Source organism: Nelumbo nucifera, chromosome 5, assembly GCF_055504915.1.
Source record: "Nelumbo nucifera cultivar China Antique chromosome 5, China Antique-T2T, whole genome shotgun sequence".
NCBI classification, from domain to species: domain Eukaryota; kingdom Viridiplantae; phylum Streptophyta; class Magnoliopsida; order Proteales; family Nelumbonaceae; genus Nelumbo; species Nelumbo nucifera.
The window spans coordinates 82,506,200-82,529,550 of record NC_142653.1 but is presented as its reverse complement, the minus strand read 5'-3'; the positions used below and the strand labels follow the sequence as shown (position 1 = coordinate 82,529,550).

The 23,351-nt window shown below is 39.3% G+C and overlaps 1 protein-coding gene and 1 pseudogene across 4 annotated transcripts; both read left to right on the top strand.

Moving 5' to 3' along the window:
- The first annotated feature begins 157 nt into the window (after positions 1-157).
- LOC148791942 (F-box/kelch-repeat protein At5g43190-like) lies at positions 158-1,023 on the top strand (annotated as a pseudogene).
- Positions 1,024-5,301: 4,278 nt separating this feature from the next.
- On the top strand, positions 5,302-23,332 carry LOC104593782 (UDP-xylose transporter 3-like). 4 transcript variants are annotated; one of them, XM_010253779.3, is made up of 10 exons: positions 5,302-5,332; positions 5,426-5,662; positions 5,902-5,949; positions 6,038-6,203; positions 7,781-7,965; positions 8,544-8,611; positions 9,963-10,095; positions 11,124-11,285; positions 11,373-11,645; positions 22,938-23,332. In XM_010253779.3, exons 4-10 carry the CDS (start codon positions 6,083-6,085, stop codon positions 23,052-23,054), a joined length of 1,059 nt encoding a protein of 352 aa, XP_010252081.1. In that variant the 5' UTR covers positions 5,302-5,332; positions 5,426-5,662; positions 5,902-5,949; positions 6,038-6,082; the 3' UTR covers positions 23,055-23,332. The 4 variants fall into 4 exon arrangements, with proteins under 4 accessions (XP_010252081.1, XP_010252082.1, XP_010252084.1 ...); XM_010253780.3 differs by having other exon boundaries at positions 6,032-6,203; XM_010253782.3 differs by lacking the exon at positions 5,302-5,332 and having other exon boundaries at positions 5,608-5,791.
- Positions 23,333-23,351: the final 19 nt, after the last annotated feature.

Genomic DNA, 23,351 nt, shown 5'->3' with positions numbered 1-23,351 from the left:
ATTCTACATCAGATTCCTTCACATTTCTCTCTCTCCCTCTCCCCCGATCTCTCTTCTTCCCCTTCCCTTGTCTCTCATCCCCTTTCTTCCTCCCGCAACAACACCTTCCAACCCTATTTCGTCAGAAGTCATCTTCACCACTGTTCCATTGGGTAATATGTCATCCTTGCTGCCTCTTGGTGAATGGTGCCCTAGGAACCGATGGGTATAGCCTCATGTTCTCACAAAAAGACACACGAGTTTAAACCATATTCTTCACCTGAGTGTGACTTAGATGAAGCTTGCAATCTAGAACACCCGAACTTCGATGAGTCAACCAGAGATGAAGCCTGTAATCTGGAGTAGGTTGGCGGAAGAGCTTCTTGAACGTATACTAACTTTCCTCCCTCTCAAACCTTCTTGAGTCTCCGTTCTACTTGTAAGCGCTTCAATTTCTTTGCTCTTCTCTATCTTTTTATCTCCTTTCACTCTTCTTCTCAGCTCGAAGTTGGAGACAAAACCCAAATTCATCCATGCTTCTTTTTTCTTTTGTTTTCTGACCCTGAAATTTACCACGAGTTCATTCGCTTTGATTTTAAGCCGTCTATGTGGCGCACCCTCAAACTACCCTCATCCTACGCACCATCCCGCCTTCTCTCCACCTCCAACAACCTCCTCTGCTCCTCCCCCCGATTCATCTGCCTTCCTTGTTCGAAATCCCCTATCTAGATACTCGAGACTCATCGAGTTTCCAACCCTCCCTTTCTTATTCAAATCAGTCTCTCTCGTCCCCTTGTCGTCAAACGGATACAAGATGGTTATGCTCTCTTCTAGGTCTTTTTCGAATTCTATTTTCGTTTACGACTCGACCTCCAATTCATGGAGCCAATTTAAGGGCTTTTGCCATATTCTTAACAAGAATTCTCACCAGGAAGGGGTATTCCATAATGGGCACTTGTATTTATGATTCTGAAGCCATTCTCCATAGTGGGTTTTGATTTGGAGATGGGGAAGTGGGCAAAGTCATTTTTCCATCGTGGGTGACTCCTTTTCAGAAAAAGGGTAAGGAGTGATTGACATGGGAATTGAGGATTTGGATGATGTCCTGTGATTGGTGTTGTCAGAGATGACATGGGAATTGAGAATTTGGATGATGTCTTGTGATCAATACAAAGATAGAAAGTAGAGGTATTCCAGACATGCCCACAAGGTGACCACCACCACTAGAACAGTCCATTGGTCCACCAACATCTCCTCTATAGTAATCACCATTGCTACAAAGCTGGTCTAGTCAAGTGGAATTTGGGTTCGGAAGCCATAGTTTCTATAGCAACCACCAACCGACCCCAATCTTGGCGGGGTCGAATATGGGTTCGGAAGAGCAGAGACTCTTCATCGCATGGCTGTTTCTAAATCAAATGCCACTGCGGTATGGCCGAGATTGAAATATGATGAGCGAAGTCCCTCTGTTGTTGCCCAATAGAAATCAGATGCCGCTGTAATTCGCTGTTGGAAAGTCAAGACATCGATCTTTGTAAACGGGCATTGCTGAAGATTAGACGTTCTACATTTTTCATCAAAGAAAGTCAGATTTTTCTTCTACCGCTATTGTTTGTGTATCATGAATTTGGGGAAGAAGATGAATCGTATTTTTTTCCTAATTGTATGAATAATTATTAGAAGGGTAATATGGGGATTAAAAAATATTGCAACGACAAATTTCAATGGAAAATTAATAGAAAGGGGTCTTTGTCTGACGATCATAGTACATGAGGGTCTTTGTCACAGACCCCATAGTACAGGAGGGGTCTTTATAATTTACCCATTTAAGAATGAACTTATATATAAGGATGATCCCACAACTAAATGGTTTAAACTTCTAAATTAAATGTCATGTCCAACTTGTGTGTAAATCGTGCATGAGTGTATGAACTCTCTAACATTTGCAACTCCCACTTAATCCCTAACAAGAGTTTCATGCGATCAAACCTAATTCTTTTGGTTGATAATTTGTCGGTATATATGATAGAAGTATTTAAAATATGGGTGACCTTTAAAAAAAACTATTTATATTATGTGATAGAATAGGATACATATCAATACTTTGAACCTTGATTTTATTATAAAATTACTTTATTCACTAAATATAAGGCTGTATTTGGTTTAAAGGAAAAAGTAAAGAGACCTATGTTATATAAGTTTTCCTATCTTTTCCTTCAAATCAAACACACAGCCTAAATATGAAAAAAAATTAAGTCATTCAGTTCATCCACAAAGGAATTATCACACGGCCCACTGAGACATAAGAAACGTAATCTTCATGGTCAAATTAGCTTTCATAATTTCTTGCATCCACTTGACGAGAGCCCACCTACTGATGAGCAAGACCTCTTGGTATGCCCACGAAAAAAAAAAGATTTTTTTAGAGTATCAAAAAAGACAAAAAGTCATAAAATTTCCATTGGTGCAACATCATAAATTGTCATGATGATTTGGCCCATTTTGCGGTGAAGCCCCTGCAAATATCCTACACTTGCTTTATTGGCATCGACCACCTAGTTATTCAGTAGGTAGCAATATGACAACAAAAGAGAAATTGCTCAGTGTCTATTAAGAATGGTCTGGAGGCTCCCCATTCATCATCATTCCCTCGTTGATAAACTTCAACTACACGAGTATTACCGATATGGGGAAATTTTGGTGAACTTCAACTATCATGCCTATAAGGATAACAAATATGTCATTTTAGGGAGAGTAGTGAGAGATATGGCCGGCCGTATGGGGCCTGAAATTAGGTAAAAGATTTTGACTAAACTGGTTCAGCTGCTTTGTTGAAATGCTTTGATAAACCATTTAAAGAGGCTGAAGCCGACATGCATCCTACACTCACTCCTGCAAACCACTGATTGGCAGTTGATTTGGGTTATTTGGATTTTTTACCAAATATAGCTTGTTCCTGGGGCTGAAATGTAATTGCTTTTGGCTTTCCAAACTGGATCCTATACAGACAATTATTAAGTCATATTTGGTAAAAAATTCAGATAGTCCAAATAGTCTATCAGTTGCTTTTTTTTGGATTATCTGCTTCAGTCTCTATAACTTATTCAGATGGCCTCAAAACAATTGAAATAGCTTAATTGAATACTTAGCTTAGTCCTTCCAAAATGTGCATTAAGAGGAGCAGCTCAATCAAAGCTTTAGAGCGCATTTGAGAGGGCTTCTGTGTTGGAGGTGAGGTTCGGTAAGTCAGTCACATGCATGGTAGCATCCGTGTTTAGGACACACTATTTTGGAGTAGCTTCCTATGTCAACTGTTTTTTTTTTTTTTTGACATTCTTTTATAAGATGATTACCGACTTTCGAGGTTTTCATTAAGGGGGTGCTCTTTTTTTTTGGATTTTGAGAGGGGGGAAAGTTGGTCAATGGGGTTTTGGTTTTTATTAACCAAGAATCCTATGTTCCTTTTTCAGATTTATGTAGGGACCAGAGAAAGTTTATTTTTCTGGGTACTCAAGGTAGGTAAATAATTTTCCCGCCTAGGAGAAAAGTTACCAACACTTGAATGGGACAAAAATGCCCCTTTTAGGCTTTACTCACTTTTTGGTAAATTACTTACCCAGGTAAATGTAATTACCTGGGTAGTTTTTTCTAGGGAAACACTTACCTGGGTAAGTACATTTACCCATGTTCTTTTATTTCATAAGTAAATAAGGTAATGACTATTTTAGTCATAAAAATCCATTTTTAAAAGAAACATTTTTGTACCATTCAAGTGTTAGCAACTTTCCCCCGAGGCGAGAAAGTTATTTATCCACCTAGGAGATGGGTATCACCCAGGAAAATAAACTTTTCCTAGTCCCCACAAATCTGAAAAAGGAACATAGGATTCTTGGTCATTGGGAACCAAACCCATTGACCAACTTTCCCCACTCGCAAAATCCAAAAAAAGAACACCCCTTTAATAATAAAATTATATAGATAAAATGGTCATTGCTTTATTTACATAAAAAATAAAAAAACATGGGTAAATATACTTATTCCGAATAAGTATTTCTAAGAAAAACTTACCCTTTACTAGAATAAATAACTTATCAAAAACCAAACGAGGCACAAATACAACTGGACCCAGTTTAGAACACCATAATCGACACATCCTGAAAGCTCTCTCAAACAGGCACACAGTCTTAAATTCACAACCAAAACGAATTCGGCTGGTCACGGCAAAGCCCGTTCTAACAGTCTTACATTGGGACTTGGGAATATATTGTAATTTATTTCATGAGTCAATGTAAAATTACAATGGGCTGCTCGCACCAACTTGCCCTGACCGAAGCCGAACTCAACCAAAACTACCTCGCCCTAATTATGTTAGTGATGAAAATGAAGGTATAAGATGAATTATGGGTAGTCTTTGGCTGTGTAGTGGAGACCTGGGAATCCGCCACTCAAGGGTTTGATTGGGGACTGCCGGACTGGGAAACTCTATCTAGCCGTGCTGTCCTTGCGTAGCCGAAGAGGGAAAAAATACTGTACTCACCGACAATTATTTTTCTCGTTGAGAGAACACCGACAATTATTCAATCTCCTATTTTTTTTTTTCTAATATTATATGATTATTATGACTAAGAAGTTGGGAATAGATGAAAGCATAACTCACGCTAGATTCAATTAATTAACCCTCCTAAACGTGCTGGTTAATAAATCTATTCACTTTTGACTCAATATATTATGGGTTTTGGTTTCAGCGAAAAAAAATATTACGAGAGTTTTGGCGTGACACGACTTAAAACATTGAATAATGGATGGTGGTAGGAGCATCCAGCAGAGACTGTACTCTCTAACACTTCACCGGCTCACCCGGCAGCACGGGAACGGGAGCTTCAATTGACATATGATAGTGAAGGGATCGCCGGAGGCCGGCGGTTCCTACGTAGGAGTATGAGAATCAACTTTCACAGTTTCGCTCGTGGTCGTGGGAGGTGGGAACCTCGGCTTCTCATGAGTCATGATGTGATGTTCCTAATAAGCTCTAATGCTGAGTCCACTTGTATTCTGAATCAGCTGACTAGTGGATCAGAACAGACAACACATTGCTGACCACATCAACGTAGCCGCACATCGGGAACATCTCTTGTATTTTTCCGATGTGCGGCAGCGTTGATGTGGTCAGCAATGTATTGTATTGTGATAAGCCGATCTAAAAGTCCATACTCGTTTCTATGGACGTGTCACGTGTAATGGAGGGTTAGGCAGATGAGGTTAGTGATTGATTTGATAATTATCTATGAAGTATGAAATCAACCTGATACCCGGGGGCTGTGCCGCCGTGCGTGTGGGTGTGGGTGTGGATGTGGTAGGTTAATTCCGTAATTAAAATTAAAACCAAGGGTTGTAAGATATACTTTTGTCGAATCAAGTTCATTCACGTATCACGTTTTATGTATAGGCAAGCAGTAGCCAGTAGGCTGCTTACGCTCAGGGGGTCCAAACCGTATGCGCGGCGTGGAAGAGGGTAGAAAATTTGCAAACACGAGCTTGTTCTGTTTTGCTGCAGCCTGCATAAATCAATCTCTATTCATTTCGTCACAGAGAAAGACGAAAAGGAGAAAGAGAGACAGAAACAAGCGCAGTTTCAAAGTTTTATTAAACCAAGATTTGGAATTTCTCTGATAATACTGTAAAAGTGAGTTTCTTTAGTTCCTCTTTAACGGCAATAAACGAACAGTTTCACCTCTCTCTTCTCTCTCTCTCCCTCTCCCTCTCCCTCTCTACATATATAGACGGCGCTCTCTATTGCTGCTGATCCTTTAGAGTGAGGATCCGGTCTAGGGTTTTGAAAGTCTTAAATTATCCTGATTTATCTTCAATTTCTCTAGAGTTGATTTGGTTTCTTTCTCTTTCGATTTATTGAATTCCTTGCAGTTGCAGTTGAGCTTGTATTCGTGTTGATTCGGCCATCTTCGGAATGAGGTGAGGATCTCATTTTCGATTTTACGTGCGTTTTGTTAATCTTGGGAGTCCAAGCTTTGGTTTCTGATGGATGGAGTGGTAGATCCAGATCGAGGAGGTAGTGATTACTGATTAGAGCAGAAAGAGTGACAAGATGAGTGACAGCGAGCGGTTTCAGCTTGGTACTATCGGTGCGTTGAGTCTTTCAGTGGTTTCTTCGGTGTCTATTGTGATTTGCAACAAGGCTCTTATTAGTTCCCTTGGTTTCACTTTCGGTGAGTGAACTCCATCTCTCCTTTGCCAGATTCATACTTCTTATGGGTGATACTTTCTCTTTATTCTTTCAATTTTTATATACAGTTATTTATTAACTTACTGTGCATTGTTAGTTTCGATTGGTTTTTAGACATTTTCCTTGATGAATTATTCAGATTTCTCAATTGAACAATTATATGGATCAATTTTCGTACTTGTTTTACTCATTAACCATTATGTGGCCTCTTTTATTTTTGTTCTTTTGTTTATTGTCTCGGTAGTTATATCACTCTGAATCTAATCTGCACATTGAATTATTGGTATGCCACAACTTTATACAGTTCTGGATTCTGATGGTTGGCGTACTAGGAAAATATATCCACAGAAATGTGCAACTGTATGTGGTTCTGCCATCATATCTATTAAAGAGAATTCATTTTTCCATGTTCAAAACTCTAAAATATAAGCCACATTTATGTCCACCTTTCTTCCCATTTTACCCTTAAGTCTGGGGTTGTTGGCTTTGCCATTGTGATGCATCTTCTGCCACTATGAAGTAAATCAGAATATTATACAGTTATTCTTGAAAAAGTTATCAAATGTTAAATATTACTTTTAAATTACCACTGTGCTGTTAGTGAGATAATTGTTCATAAGCTCTTTGATATTTAAATCATGGTGGCTTAAGTAGGGTTTGTGAAGGGAGGAAGGCCCTTCCTACCCTACAATTCTGCATGTGGGGGACAAGAAGGGGAGGGGGTGTTCATATTTGAAATGGGTAAGGGAAAGGAAACCAAAGGGCTTTAGAAAATGATTTCAGATTTAAATTTAAAATTAGAAAAAAAAGCTGCTGAAAATTAAATAAATAATTGGAGGAAATTCAGGATAGTGGTAGAGGAAAATAAACATGAGTTATAGAAGAAATATGAGTTCATGGCAGTGAAGATGGTGAAACAAATAAAAAGGAGAATAATAGAATACTAGAATAGTATAGAATAGAAGGGATAGAAGTTTGAGAAGACTCGAAGAGACTGCACCTTTAGGGACTTGATCTGAAAATTTTGTTCCATATTTTTAAATTCTTCATAGAACATATTGCTTGGTAAAATGGTAAACTATTGGGCTGACAAGTGTGAGATTCTTGGTTTGATTCTGAGAGTGGCCACTTTGTGCAACAATGCCAAAATTTAGGTCTATATCCAGTTTACACTTCTTAAGACCCCAGATAGCTGCAATCCTAGACTTTCTCTCATAATATACAATGATCAAAAAATAACTGTATATAAATGACTGACTTCCTCCTTGTGATCAAGTCAAGGATTCTTTTATAGTGTTTATGGTCAGACAGTTAAGTGTTGGATTGCTTTGTTATTCTTCAAGGTTCTAGGAAGTGGAAACTTGCTTGCTGACAGATTATTTTTCTGATCATTGCATGCTATAAAAGACCTGGGAAAGTATGCTATTTTTGTTACCTGACAGTTATTGAATTCTTTTGATGTTTTGTTCCCAATGTGTGTCTGCTGTGTATTCTGAAATGTTACCTCTGGTTCTTAAGGTCCATTCCTTGATATTCTTACCTCTGAGTTATGATGTGTAGCCACAACTTTAACAAGCTGGCATCTTCTGGTCACATTCTGTTCCCTTCATGGGGCATTGTGGATGAAATTGTTTGAACACAAGCCTTTTGATCCAAGAGCTGTAATGGGCTTTGGCATACTTAATGGGATCTCAATTGGACTTTTGAATCTAAGTTTGGGTTTCAACTCTGTTGGTTTCTATCAGGTAGCATTCTTTTATCTAACCCTCTTTTTTAGTGTAGTACATGAAATGTCTAATAAATTCAGGTTGGAGATATTTATAATATTCCTATTGTGTGTGTGTGTGTGTTTATATATATATATATATATATATGTATGTATGTATGTATGTATGTATAGTTTTGTCCTTTCTTTTCCAGGCATTGTGGCTTGGATTCTTACAAGTTTAGTCATATTTGATACTTGTGAATACTGAACCAACCAATTGGAATGCTGCATTCCATCTTCTCAGACAGTTCTGTTTTGAAATAGAAAGTGCTATGAAATATTTTAGTCTTGTAATAATTGGTTTGGGATCATTGCTTGGTGCAATGGTAAAATCATGTCCTGACGAGCATGAGAACACATGTAGTATATGAGAGTTGTCAGTTTGTGCAAAAAATGTCGGATGCTAGGTATTTATCCATTTCACCCCTTTGAAGATCCCAGATAGCTGGGACCAGCACTGGGTAATGACCTTTTGTTAGGTGCTTTATGCTTTGGATTATGTGCTAGAGAGTAGAGTTAAAATTGTTGTCTTCATATAATTGCTTTTCACTGCAGATGACTAAGCTAGCTATCATCCCTTGCACTGTTCTTTTGGAGACCCTTTTCTTTAGGAAGAGATTCAGGTTTGTCTTATCTCAGAGTTGGTCTTGACAAGATCAATATGCCAATTGCTATTTTTATTGTTATCTATTATATGCACCTTGAGAACTTATTTGTTCTGTCTATTCCGAACTAAATAAGCATTTTTTTAAAAAGAGTTCATAATATTCTCTCTTTCTCTGTGTATGTGTATGTATGTGCATGTCAAATCAAGAAAGAGTTAAGAAAATACAGGTTGACAGTTGTAGACTCAAAAAATCATCCCAAGACCCAACAAAGACTATGCAGAGTCCAACAATGATTCTAATTTCTGAATAATTTCTAAGAACTGCAATTTCATATTCTGTGCTGCAACATCTGGATTGTTTTGTTTTGGATTTTTGCTTGGAAACTTTGTGATTCTTGGACTTTTATTGCTGGTTTGACCTTGGTAATTTAGGTTCCATATTTTAATTCTTAATTGATTAGCATATCCCTTCTTTGCATCTTCTTTCTCCCATTTCTTTTTAATTTTCCAAGTTTTGTCTGTCATGAAGAAGCTCCAGAAGGAAGTCAATTCTTAACTGGGAGTGGTTTAAGGGTTCTCCTAGTTTCTAAGTTGCAAGGTCAAAGCTGGTGTCATAAAAGGCTTGACCTTACCCCTATGTTCTATATAAAGGACCTGACCTGCTATAATAAACATTGTCAAGCAAAAAAAAATTGATTCGTAGGTTTTACAAGATTTTCCATGCTGGTACTGATGACTCTGTTGAGGTGCTTATGTTGAAGGTTAGTGTCATTCACTCAAAAAAAGTGTTCAATTTTCTTAAAACCGCTTCTCTTGCCTTTTTTCTCATTGTTTTATCTTAATTCTACTTTTTTTTGTTCCATTTCTATTTTTGGTAAACAAAAATCATAGTTTTTTTTAGTAGAACAAAATTCATAAAAGAAAAAAGAAATATACAGGTTTTGTGGATCAAGCACCGATCGGAAAACTTCTCCAACCTCACAACAACACAATTCAAGATTAAACTTAATAACTGAAAAAAACACCCTTTCTTCTAGATTTGAATGAGTTGGTGAAGTTAATGGCACAAATGATACCTGACATTCTTAATTTCAGAATGTATACACTGGCACAAATGATAATTTTCTGTTAGACTTAAAGATACTTGACATTTCTTAGTTTCAGAATGTATAGAACTGTCATTGTACATATTGAGAGGTTTTTGATAAATAAACTCCAACTGCTCTGTTATGGGCCTGAATTTTTTTTGTTCAATATCCTTACCTTATGTCTTGAATTCTTGGGTTTTTTATTGTAGTAAATTTTTATCTCTGGCTTATTGTGTAATTACAATTATACCTACTAATACTTTCTTTATCATTGTGCAGTAAGAGTATCCAGTTCTCTCTCACCATTCTTCTTTTTGGTGTTGGGATTGCAACTGTGACTGATGTGCAACTCAATGCTCTGGGATCTGTCTTATCTCTGCTTGCAGTTATTACAACTTGCATTGCTCAGATTGTATCCTTGAGTGATGCTTTTTCTCTTTATCTTATATTAACTCTACCTTTTATTATGAACTGGTATTACATGCTTGTTGACTCAGACCAAGTAGATTTCATCTGGCAGGCGATGGCTTGTCATCAAGTATCAACATGGATGCAAAGTCTTATCACATAAAATTTTGTATGTAGTAGTTGTGTACTCTTTTAGCATAAGATATAAAATGATATGGAGGAAATCATATGGGCAATGTACAAGCTTTATGACCATGTTATACATACAGGACAAGAATGTAGGTCACTAGTTTATGGACCCTTTTCATACATTCTTGACTAAAAGCTGATGCAGCCAATGATCATGAGCAGCTAGTGTTTCTTTTTCTTTTTCTTCTGTTCTATTTTTTAACTTTCTGCTGCCTGATCATATGAACAGTGTAGATACATATAGGACAAGAATGTAGAGTTACTAGTTTATGGACCTTCTTTAGACATCCATGACCACAAACTGATGTAGCCAATGATCATGATCATCCAGTTTTTTTTCCTTGCTTCATGGCTAAGAATGCTTAAAATCATCAAATTGAATTTCTTTCAGCATGGAGGACATCTGTAGTGGGGCCTCCACCTTCATGGGATTCCTTTTCCCTTCCATATTCTCTATGTATACTGTTATGGGATTGGTTATCTTAAATATCCTTTTAAGTATACAAAAGAAAATACTGAAAGCATTATTTTTAACCCATCCAGTTACTAAGATTATGGGTAAATGTACTTGTATCACATATCTTTCTATGCAAAGATGCTATTCTTCTATCTGGTAGGCATCCTTTAGGGAAGATGGCATCTTCACCCAATAATACATAGATGGTAATGAAAATCATGCATGGCGAATTGATGATTAAGTCATTGCTGTGATATTGTTTTTATTGGCAGGTGTTGATTTGGTTTTCCTTGTTGTGTACACGTTTGTTTTTGTAATTCTTATTCTGTTATGTTTATATTTATATTTATTTTCTCTTGTTTAAGATCTTAATCAGTTCTTGTCAGATGACCAATACCATCCAGAAGAGGTTTAAGGTGTCTTCAACACAACTCTTGTATCAATCCTGCCCCTATCAAGCAATGACTCTATTCATCACTGGTCCATTTCTAGATTGGCTTTTGACTAATCAAAATGTTTTTGCTTTCAAGTATACACCCCAAGTGCTGGTGAGGACCTAACAACTTTTAATAGAATCTTCTTTTAAGTTCTTTGCCGAAAACTCTTTAGCTATATTTGTATTATTTCTTTTGCAGGTCTTCATAGTTCTGTCCTGCCTCATCTCTGTCTCTGTTAACTTCAGTACATTTCTTGTAATTGGGAAGACTTCTCCTGTCACATATCAGGTCCTAGGGCATCTGAAAACATGCCTAGTTTTGGCTTTTGGTTATGTCTTACTTCATGATCCATTTAGCTGGCGGAACATATTTGGAATCATGATTGCTCTAGTTGGCATGATACTTTATTCGTACTTCTGCTCTGCTGAGAATCAGCAAAAAGCTAGTGAAGCATCTACACAACTGTCCCAGGTAAACCTGCTCTTGGTCATTGTGTTGCTAATGTGGACAAGGTTCTTTGAATAATTACATAATTAGATGTCTAATCAGTTTTACAATCAAGACAAAGGTTTAGGTTGCAGATGCAGGATATGTCAACCCATCTTCATATCATAGACAAATGTGTTTGTGACTACATCTGAACTTCAATGTGATTTGTATTTGTTTGCAAATATGGTCTGGTGGTAATGAGCATTGAAATGGCCTTACTTGGCCAACATCAGCTCAGCCTAAGGCACAAACTCAGACTTTGGGTCTGGACTCAGCCCAAGGTGCTGAGCTTGGCCCAAGCCTGGTGAGCCTAAACTTCACTCAAGAAAATGGTAGGATATCATACATTTTCGTAAGTTTTTTCTTGAGCAAGGGGACCAATACCACCTATAATAAATATTATATATAATATTTTATATTATATAATGTATAAAATAAATATGATATACATATTATATAATAGGGAAAATTCCCGACTAGTACGCTGTACTCTGGGCCTAGTGCCACTTTTGTCCCTGAATTTTAAAGCGTGCCAATTTAGTACCTACCGTTAACCATCCGTTAAGTGGCATTTTGAAAAGACACAAATGCCCTTCGAGTGTCACCTAATTCTCTTTATCGACCATCCAAACGTTGATAAAAAATGAACAGTCCCAAATCCTTGCTCACTGAGATGTGACCCAAACTTTCTTGAATAGAAGAGGCAAGGATTTGGGACTGTTCATTTCTTGTCAACATTTGGATGGTTGATAAAGAGAGTAGATGACACTCGAAGGGCATTTGTGTCTTTTCAAATGCCACATAATGGGTGATTAACAACTGGTTAATGGTAAGTACTGGATCGGCATGTTTTGAAAGTTCAGGTACTGAATTGTTGTGTTTTAAAGTTTGGGGGCCAAAGTGGCACTAGGCCCAAAGTACAGGGTACTAAATGGGAACAACGTTCCCTATATAATATTATGTATACAAACTTTAGGCCCAGAATCAGTCCCACCCTGGCCCATGATCACCCCTACCTGGCACTGTACTTCCTTGGACCAGTTCCATGGGCTGGACCAGGTTCATAGGTACATGCTGATTTGTCCAACTCAACTTGTGGTGCTTGGTTATTTCCTAACATGGTCCACTTGCCAAATTTTATTATTATTATTTAATCCTTCTTTGTCTTAGAAATGGATACAGAGTTGTAATATCCTTGTGTAGAATTTGCTTTGACCTACTGTCAACTTGGACCATGGATCACAATTATTTGAATTTATGCAACCCCAACTTACATGATCTGCAATTTTTAATCTTATGTGAAATTAAGGTAGGTTTCCCATGGTTGCACTAAGGTTCACAAGTAGTGAATGCTTGAGGAGTGTTCTGGTGCATGCTGAACACTAAAAGCTCAAGGTAAAGTTAAATTGATCAAAAAAGGTAAAGTTAAAAAAAGAACGGCACAGATGAAGATTGATTTATTTAAATTGAATGCTGGGCTTCCCATTCTTCTAGTGACATTAGCTGAGATGTTGACATTAAGATAGATGACTGGCAAGAGTAGGAACCCGGAATTATCAGGCAGTTCTCCAAGACAGGGATGGTTAGGGCTGGTTTAGTTGATGATGAAGGAGTTGCTCTTGGTTTTGAGCCGTTTCGTTTTTTGAGTTTTTGGTGTTTTTTTCCCGGTTTGTTACTGTAAAACTTTGGCTGTAGGTGGTAGCTGTTTTTGGGGTTTGTTTCTTTCTCTTGGGTAATGTCTTAAACCTTCCTCTTGTATTCTCTCTCTTTTTTTGTTTTTTTGATCAGTAATCAAAGTAGATTTCATTACTTAGAGAAAAAAGTTAATACAGAAACATGGGCAGCCTCGGTTACCAACAATAGAAAACATAGACAAATTGATGATGAGTCTCACAATTGAGCCCAGAAGCACTCTGCTCTGTTTACCCCTTGCTTTGCTAGATGGTCAGCTAAGCCATTTGCCGACCTAGGAGCCCATTGAAATATCAGCTGCATATCCCTCGAGAACCTCTTGAACTGTTTGAAATTGTTTCTGAAAAACCAAGGAATCTTCTCATTCTGCTTAAACCAACTTATTGCTATTTTGGAGTCGCCTTCAACTATTAGCTTCCGGAACCCCATTTCCAAAGATTTCTGCATCCCATAAAGTACTGCCTTCAATTTTGCTGTTACAGAGTCACACACCCCAATGGGACCTGAGTACATTCCCAAAATCACTCCATTCCTTAGAACCCCTCCAATTCCAGAGGGCCCTGGGTTCCCAAAACTACTTCCATCGAAATTTAATTTCAGGAAACCTACCTCTGGGGGTTCCCATTCCTTTAGTGTCCTCCGCTTAGCTGAAGTTGAGGTTGCAATTGTTCTCCAGTTCCTTAATTTATCATCAATAGAGAAATCTGAGAACAACTCCAAAGTCTTTATCTAGAAGGCCACTTTTGCCATGATCCCTTCAATTAATGCTTCCTTGCTTCTTTTCTTTTCCTCAAATATACGCTTATTTCTTTCCTCCCATAGGGTCCATATTATTGCTGCTCTTGTGCACCTCCACATCAGTCTTTCCCTCCTTTTTGACCAGCTGAAAGTGGATCTATCAAACCTGTCCAATCTGTCTAGAGTATTCCACCTGCACCCAAAAAGAGAAAAGAACCGATCCCAAATACCACAAGAAAAAGGACAGGAAGAGGCACCATCCTTTAAAATATCACAAATGTTGATTGCACCATGGAAGAACTCCCAACAAAAAGCACTCACTTTGGGGGGAATTGGATGACACCAGATCTCTTTGACTGGAAAGGGAGTATTTGGTTGAGAAGGCACAGACAACAATTTGAAAAAAGAAGCACAACTGAAAACCCCAGAAGGATGTAGAGTCTAAATTCTATCATCTTGTTTACTTAGGTCTGGGAAAACCCCTTCAAGAATGTGTAGAAGATTTGAAAGAAGGCCTAAATCAGTGTCCCTCACATTTCTATGAAAACCTAGATTCCACCCAAGCCCGTTAGCCGAGGGAGAGGGGAGCAGAAACTCAGAAATTGGCTTACCCTGGAGAGCAGAAAGGGTGAACAAAGAAGGGAAAGAAACCTTTAAAGGGACTTCACCCACCCAAAGATCCTCCCAGAACTTGATCTTGTTGCCTGAATTAAAATCGAATCTGATGTGATTGAGAAAGGATGGAAGGCATTTCTGAATTGCTCTCCAGGGTGAAAAGCAAGAGGCCCTGCTAGAAGTTTTAGCATCCCACCCGTTCACAGAGAGCCCATGAATACTAGCGATCACTTTATGCCATAACCTGTCAGATTCTCTCGGAAATCTCCACAACCACTTCTCTAGAAGAGCCTGGTTCTTTTCTTTCAGTGTTCCTAACCCCAACCCTCCATCCTCCTTCCGTCTACAAACTATTTCCCATATGATTAGGTGATCCTTCTTTGTTTCTCCCAGTTTCCACAAGAAAACCTACATAATTTTCTCTAACTTCTTAACAATCACCTGAAGTACACTAAACACCGATAGGTAATAGACCGGAATGTTAGCTAAGGTGGATTTGATTAAGGTTATCCTACCTCCCAAAGAAATATAGTTCCTCTTCCAAGCTGCTAACTTCTTATCAAATCTCTCCACTACCGGGCTTCAGAAGGTCACAGACCTAGGGTTTGCACCTAAAGGGAGTCCTAAGTACTTCATAGGCCAATCACTGGACACACATCTGAGTTCCTTTGCCCACAGCTCCAACTCTTCCTGCCCCTTATTTACCCCAGCTACTACACTTTTATTGAGATTAACCTTTAGATTTGCCAACATCTCAAACAAGCTCAATAACCTCCTCAGATTCCTATCCTCCTCCTCACCTTCCCCCTCACAAAAAATAATGATGTCGTCTGCAAATTGAAGATGGGTTACCATCACCCTGTCTCTCCCCACTCTCCACCCTCTTAAGACACCCATTTCATTCGCTTTTATGATCAATCTGCTGAACACCTCTGCAACAATAGTAAATAGAAACGGTGAAAGAGGACCCCCCTGTCTCAGGCCTCTCATAGCACCAAAGAAATCTATAACCGACCCATTCACCAATACTGAAAAATGAAAAGATTTTAGGCAACCTCTAATCCACTTGCACCATTTTGCACCAAAACCACAATTGCTCAAAGCTTCAATTAAGAAACCCCAGTCCACAAAATCGTAGGCTTTCTCCAGATCCAACTTGCACATAATACCTTTCCTCCCATTCTTCCTAAAATCCTCTACACACTCATTTGCAATGAGCAACTGATCTGAAATCTGTCTTTCTTTGATAAAAGCTCCTTGATACTCTGATATGATTGATGCAAGTACCTTCTTTAGGCGGTTAGAGAGAACCTTGGCTATGATTTTGTATTGACTTGTCACTAAGCTGATTGGTCTAAAGTCCTTGGAGTGACATGCTCCTGATTTCTTAGGAATCAACGCAATAAAAGTAGCATTAATCCCTCTACTTATCATCCCTCTGTGATATAATTCCTCAAAACCCTTCATTAAATCTTCCTTAAGCCACTCCCAACAATCTTGGTAAAAAGCCATGGTAAATCCATCTGGATCTGGAGCCTTGGACCTATCCATAGAGAAAATAGCTGCTTTCACTTCTTCAACCTTAAAACCACTTTCTAATTCTCTACTCAAGGTGCTATCTAAAACAGGCCATGTCAAACCCTCTAAGATCCGTCTATTCTCTACTGGCCTTCTATAAATTTTTTTGAAGTGATTCACAAAAGCCTTTACGATTGCATTCTGTTGTGTGATGATAATTCCATTTTTTAATTCCAACATAGAGATGCAATTTTTCCTTCTCCTACCATTTGCGGTTGCATGAAAGTATCTAGTGTTCCCATCACCTTCCTTTATCCACCTTTTTCTTGACTTTTGTTTCCATGACATCTCCTCTCTCAATAGTGTAACTTCCAACTCTTTTTTCAAATTTGTCCTCTCCTCCTTCTCGACCAGGCCCATTTGTCCTTCTTCCTCTTTTCTATCAATCTCTTCAATCCGACTAATCAAGGTAGACTTTCTTTCTTTGATCCTCCCAAACTGATTGGAATTCCACTCCTTTAGCTTTCCTTTCAAATTCTTAAGCTTTCTATGGAATCTAATCCCTTCCCATCTAGCCACCGAGGTGTTCTCCTCCCACCAGCTTCTCACCTTTTGCACAAAGCCCGGGACTGTGAGCCACATATTTTCAAACCGAAAAGACTTTGGTCCGCCCCCATTCCCTTCTTGAGTAAGACAAATTGGCCAGTGATCCGATGTTAGCCTAGGTAATATTCTACCTGTCAAATTCCCCCAATGATCCTCCCACTCTTGTGTCACTAGAAATCTATCTAATTTGGATAGAGTAGGGCTTTCCTGACAATTGGTCCAAGTAAATCTGTTCTGTCCTATCATGACCTCTTTCAGTTCTAAATCTTCTATAAATCTGTTAAATCTCCTCATGCTGGTGGTCATCTTTTGTCTTGGGTTATTTGATTCATCTGTGTGTCTAATCACGTTGAAGTCACCTCCCACACACCAAGGCCCTTGCCACAATCCTCTAACAACCGCCAATTCCTCCCACAATTCATTTCTATCCCTATAAGAATTCGGCCCGTAAACATTTGACATCACCCAAGTGAAATTATCACTTACATTCCTCAATTTTACCGACATCGAAAATCTGCCTATCAACTCCTCTAAGCACTCCACCGACTCCTCACTCCACAGTGTGATTATTCCTCCAGAAGCACCCCAAGATGGAGCCTGAGCCCATCCTATACCCCTGCCCCCCATATACTTCTCACCCATCTCTTATCAAAACATTGCACTTTTGACTCTTGTAACAAAACCACCTCCGACTTTTCTCTTTTAATCACTTAATTATTCTTCTTTTATTTGCACTACCCAAACCCCTAACTTTCCAACTCATAACCTTCATCTTCAAATCAACTTCTTTTCCCCCCTCTAGCTTATCCTTCCTATTTCCTACCTTTCCTACTAAAGCTTTTCTCTCCCATCTCCTTGTCCTTCCTCTTGTCATTTTTTATCTTTTCCACCTGCCTCCTCTTTCTTTTTCCTTTGAGCTCACTAACCTCCTCTTCCTCCTTTTGCTTTTTTTCTACAGGTAAGTTAGCGACTCTCAGACCTAATCTCTCTGCCCATTCCCTAAGATAAAGATCCTCATCTGACTCAGAGACCTCTGAATTCACTTGCTTTTTTAGCTGCCCTTCTTCTTTCCCTACTTCTTTTCTCCTTCCTATCACTTTCTTTGTTATCATCTCTCCTTTCTCTCCTTCCTTTTCCTTCTGTCCCTCTAAATCTCCCTCCCCCTTGCTGCTAGCTCCTCTCTCATTAGCAATCACGGTATTCAAAGGCTTATTCAGAAGTTGATGGGAATTGGAAACTCCTGCACAGGCACTAGAGAAACCATTAGTCGCCAAAATAGAATTCACAACAATACCTTGAAGATTTGGGTTGATGAAAGAGAGGTTCGAAGGCAGATCCTTATCAATCACCCTCAAACCCTCCACAGTAGGTGTTCCAAGTTGGGTTTCTATAGGTGCAATGCTGACAGTTTGAGCTGTTGATGGTGCCTCGACCCTTGTTGGTGTCTCTGTGTTCAACCTCTAGCTATTCTTCCTGTTCGTAATGCCCAACCCCTGTGATTGCCGCTGGTTTTGGTCGGCTCCCCCCCTTTCTGAGTTTGTGTCGTCCTCTTGGCCAGAACAGACCTGCACTGCTAAGATTTTGCTATCTAGCTTGCTCTGAGATCGTCGCTCATCTAACTGGAGATTGAAGAAACGGTCCAGAACACAGTCCTCCATTTCCAGCACTGCATCAGCCTGATGTTCAACAACACTTCCTATGCTATTTGACTTGTTGGAGCTTGAAAAGTACTCTTCTTCTTCTGAACTGCACCAATCCATGTCATTGTCTTCTTTTCACCCCTGCCTGGAAAATCTTGGGTTTGGATGCCCCACCGAGCCATTAGATCTGGGCATCCAATTCAGTTCGACCCCTTTCATGCCTGTGATGGCCCTTCCAGAGGTTGGGGACGAAGATGGACCACCACTTTGGTCTCTCAACGACTCACCCCTCAACCTCACGTGATTACTACACACCCTCGTGCCGGCTGGTGTCAACTGCGTGACCTGGTTGATCGGACCAAGCCCCGGTTCGGTCCATCGACTCCCTCTCGTCCGCGTGTTCTTGGGAACAGACATTCTCCTTCTCAGGTGGGCCCCGCACACCCCACAACTTTCCTCCCGACTTTAGGACTTCCTTATAGGAGTAAAACTTCGCCTTGCTATAGGGGTTATTTGAACAAAACTCCCTTTCTGAGAAAAAGCCCACCCTCTTCTTTTAAGTATGACTCACTCTTCTCTACCACACCCTCCACCTGTTTGCTTACGTGTCCTCGTTCTCTTTCCCTAATGCCCCCACATGTCACCCACCCAGCCACGTCAAGTTCTTCTTCAACCTTTGGACTTCTACTCCAGAGCGACACTTCCATTTCCGACGCTACCCATACTTTGCTGCAGCAACGTTCAGCAAAGATTTCAATCGAATGCAGAACTCTTTCCGGCTTGACACCCGCTACTCTTAATTGAGCAGCTCTGAGATCCAATTTTTTGAAGGAGACAAGCACCCCTCCCATGGCGATTGCCACTTTCGAGGAAGGATTTCTGCCACTGATTGAATGGCAGTCCAAGCAGTTTCACTTGAAAGCAACCGTCTACAAGTTCCACTGAGTTGCAGGAGGGCCACCAGCTTTCGACCAATATCAGCCCTTCTTTCATTTCTACAGTCGTAGACTCCAACTGTGCATTTCCCGCATCTAGCACTGCCTTCTTATCAGAAAAAGGGACTAGAATAGCCATCCATTCCAGGCCTAGTTTTTCCGTCACCTCCTCCAAGATCAGCTTCCAATCCTTCACTACATTCTTCGTTGATAAAATTAGCTTTCACTCCCAGTTACCTTTTTCCCCTTCGACCAAAATCTTTGGTATAGGCACAGAGCGAACAACCGACGTAGCTCCATTATTTTCTTCATTTTCTTCAGTCCCCGCTTTCTCCAATATTTTCCTCCAGACTTTCAAGTCCTTTTTCCTTCTCAGAGTATTTTCCTTCACTACAGGCTTCTTAGATTGTTCCTTCGCAGCCTTGGTCCAAATTCTTACTACAAACTGGTGAATCTCGTTTGCTACCTTTATCCAACCCTCCAGCCTTTTTCCTTCTGGTTTGATGATTATTTGTTTTTTCTTTTCTTCAAATCTTTCTTCTAACATCACGAACCACCGTTTGGAATTTCTCCTTCGTTCTGCAGCATACTCTTTCCTTGAAGTTCTGAAAGTATCTTTCCACCCCACAGACCAGCTAACATTGACTGCACCATCGAGAAAGCTTTGAAACCACACCAGAGCTTCACCGACCAGAAACACCATCCCTCTTGATCTTTCTCTAATCTTCACCGTCAACTCCTTCTGATGAAACATTTCTTCCAGTATCAGCTCTTTACTCTCCACCTTGATAGATCTTCTCCAGCTCCTTGCCGGTGCAAAAGCCTCCGCCATTTTTCTCCTTCCCTGTGCTCTGTGACGATGTAAAACTTCTTCCTTGAACTAAGAAGACCGATTTCTCATAGACCAAGTTTATTGGATGGTTTCAAGATTGGAACTGAGAGATTGACCATTTCTCATCTTCAATATGCTGATGGCGCATTGATCTTCATGGATGCATCTGTAGTGCAAGGTTTAAAACCTAACGTTGATGGGTGCAGCCTTTCTTGTATTCTCTTTTTCTTTTAATGAAATTGCTATTTACTATAAAAAAATATGAACTTTTTTCTTGTGAGTTTAAAAAGTAAAGGTTCTTTAACTGTTCTTAAAAAGCATTGATTCTTAAAATAAAATATAGAAAGCATGTTCTTGGTTGTGTAGAGTATTTTCTTGTTTCCAGAACTGAAACCAAAAACCACATTTTGAGTTTCTGGTTTCAAAAACATGTTTTCCTCTGGTGTTCAATATTATGTTTCATAAAGCATACAATATTTGCATATAGATACTAGCTTTTCTTTCTTGTATATTCCTTGTTAATTTGTTGGACCCAAATCCATTTAAATGTGAGTTGCTTTGGTATGATCAATAGAAGCTTTAAACCAGCACCTGTGAGAGTATGTTTAGGACTTGTCAGCCTTGTGAAGTGAAAACATGTTTTTATTCTAGAAGCATCCTTTTAGGTTTCAGAAACAAGATTATTTTTTCTGAATCAAGTTGAGAATGTTTTAACTTTGTTTTGGGAAAATGCATACCAAGTCCTCTGTTCTCAGTTGAGATCCAGGGACCTCGAGTTATGATGTATTGTAGGTGGTTTAGTGTGTTTGGCTCCTTGTCTTGGGGGGCTTTGGTTGTAATATGTTGTAATCTGGTACTCCATGAATAAAATGTTACCTTACTTTTCTCAAAAAAAAAATAAAAACTTGTTTTTCTTTTTTGCTGATGTGTTTTTTTAGAAACAAGAAAAGCAACAAACATTCATATTGGAGAACACTCCCTTAGAAATAACTTAAAAAAGGAACTCTAACAGCATTTCAATGGATAACAAAACGAGGGCATGGTAAGAGATGGAAACTGGTCAAGGATGGCTTACAGGCCCACAAACCCATTCCCCTGGTACAAGTCTAACCGTAACTATAAAAGAAAAGAAAAAAAAATGTCTAACCATCTACAATAAGGTATATAGGTGTTGACATTAAGCCCACAAGGATGCCTTCCTCTGATTCCAAGGTAGTACTAGGGTTGTGCTGCACCATTGGATCTAGCACTCAATCTGTTACTTGTTGCTAGCATTGCCACCAAATTGGAGATCTATAGGTAGTAGAGATCTATTTCATTGGATTTTCAAAAACTTCTGGTATATCCCATTCTCCTGGCCAGTTGGAGATGGTTTAAATAATGTTACAAGTTAAATTTAATGGTTTGACAATAGATATGCTTGATGGAACATATGGAATGATAACTATAGTTCTACCCAAAAAAAGATAACTGATAACTACATATTACCAATGGCAAGAGAATGGAGGACAATTTTGCTTTTATGAAACAATTAGTTTCGAGGCTGCTGGTTCACATATCATGACATCCGGAGTTCTAATTGTTTGTGTTCTATAGTCCATCAGTGTTTTGAAAGGCGTGGGAGGCGTACGCCTGGAGGCGCACCTCCAGGCGAGGCGCTCCCAAAACGCCCTGAGGCATATGCCAGAGGCGCTGACACCTCTGAGGCGTACGCCTCAGGTGCAAGAGGTGTACGCCTCTTGCGCTTTTCTCATGAGGCGTGCTAGAGGCGTATGCCTCTTGCGCCTCATGCACATCTGATATGAAAATACAGAAAAAAAAGAAAAAGAGGAAAGGAAAGGAAAAGAAAAGAAAGGGAAAGAAAAGGAAAGGAAAGAGAAGAAAAAAAGAGAAGGAAAGAAAAGAAAAGTAAGGGAAGGGAAGAAAAGATAAGGGGAAAGAAAATGGTTTGGCCCGTCCCTTCGGCTGGGAGGTGAAGAAAAAAATAGAAAAGGAAAGAAAAGAAAAGTAAGGGAAGGGAAGAAAATGGTTTTCCCCCTGTCCCTTCGGCTGGGTGGCTTCGCCCCCCAGACCCCCCCGCTCCCTTTTCGATGCAGCCCAATTTGTGTTTTTTTTTGAGTTAGGGGGGGTCTTACTCCGCTTTGGCTCTTCGCTTCGACAAGCCCCCCCCCTTTGAACTACTGTTATGCATCTTTATTCTTCTTTCCTTTTCATCCTCCTCATAACCCCCCTCCTCTTAAGGAGGCTAACGCCTCCTTGTGTTTGGGAGGCTTATGCCTCTTGCGTTCTGAATTACGCCTCACGCCTCTAGGTAGTGGAACGCCTAGTGTCATGCCTCCGCGTTTTAAAACACTGGTCCATCCCTAGGCATTGTCAAGTTTTAACAATGTAAGGGGGTGTTCACCAATATATATATATGTATATGATTTTGTTTTTTTATTTTTTTAAACTGCATCATCAGTAAAGTCATTTTGTTTTTAAAAAACAAAATCATACATATTGGCAAACACCCACAATGTTGGCAATTTTCTACCCGTGCAAGCAGGTATCATTTTTTAGACTTTAAAGGCTGGATATATTTTCTGTATCTTTAGACTATACTAGTGTATGTATGATTTTCCTTGATTTGACTTGAATATTTGTGTTATTTATCTCCAGCATTCTAGCTAATAATTCCTTATCTACTGGGTGCTTCTAGGTAAAGGAAGGTGAATCTGATCCGCTATTAAGCGTGGAAAATGGAACTGGGATTGTTACTGATGGTGGGGTTCCAAAAGCCCCTGTATGGAACTCAAACAAAGATTTGCATGCATAAAAAAACTTTCTATAGAAATTAATTCATACACCCAGAGCAAATTAATATGTAAGTGGTCAAGCCATGAAGATATTGGCATCAAGATTATGTCTCCAGGATTGCATTGACAAATGGTACAGGTGCGAGCTTGTTGAGATCAAGTAACTCCCGCTATTGTAGTAAGTGGAATTGAAAGTGCATTTTTCTCCTTTGCAGTTTTGACTATCATCTGTATAAACTAGAAAATTTGGTATGCCAACAGTCAAATTCGTTAGAATGGAATGCCTGTTTTTAATTTATCCATTTGAGTATAAAAGT

What these genes read in the sequence shown, in the direction of transcription:
- LOC104593782 (XM_010253779.3), top strand. Translation starts at nt 6,083, where the DNA reads ATGAGTGACAGCGAGCGGTTTCAGCTTGGTACTATCGGTGCGTTGAGT. An exon ending in TTCTTTAGGAAGAGATTCAG is followed by an intron (nt 8,612 to 9,962) that starts GTTTGTCTTATC and finishes ATCATTGTGCAG; the next exon opens with TAAGAGTATCCAGTTCTCTC. An exon ending in AGTATACACCCCAAGTGCTG is followed by an intron (nt 11,286 to 11,372) that starts GTGAGGACCTAA and finishes TTTCTTTTGCAG; the next exon opens with GTCTTCATAGTTCTGTCCTG.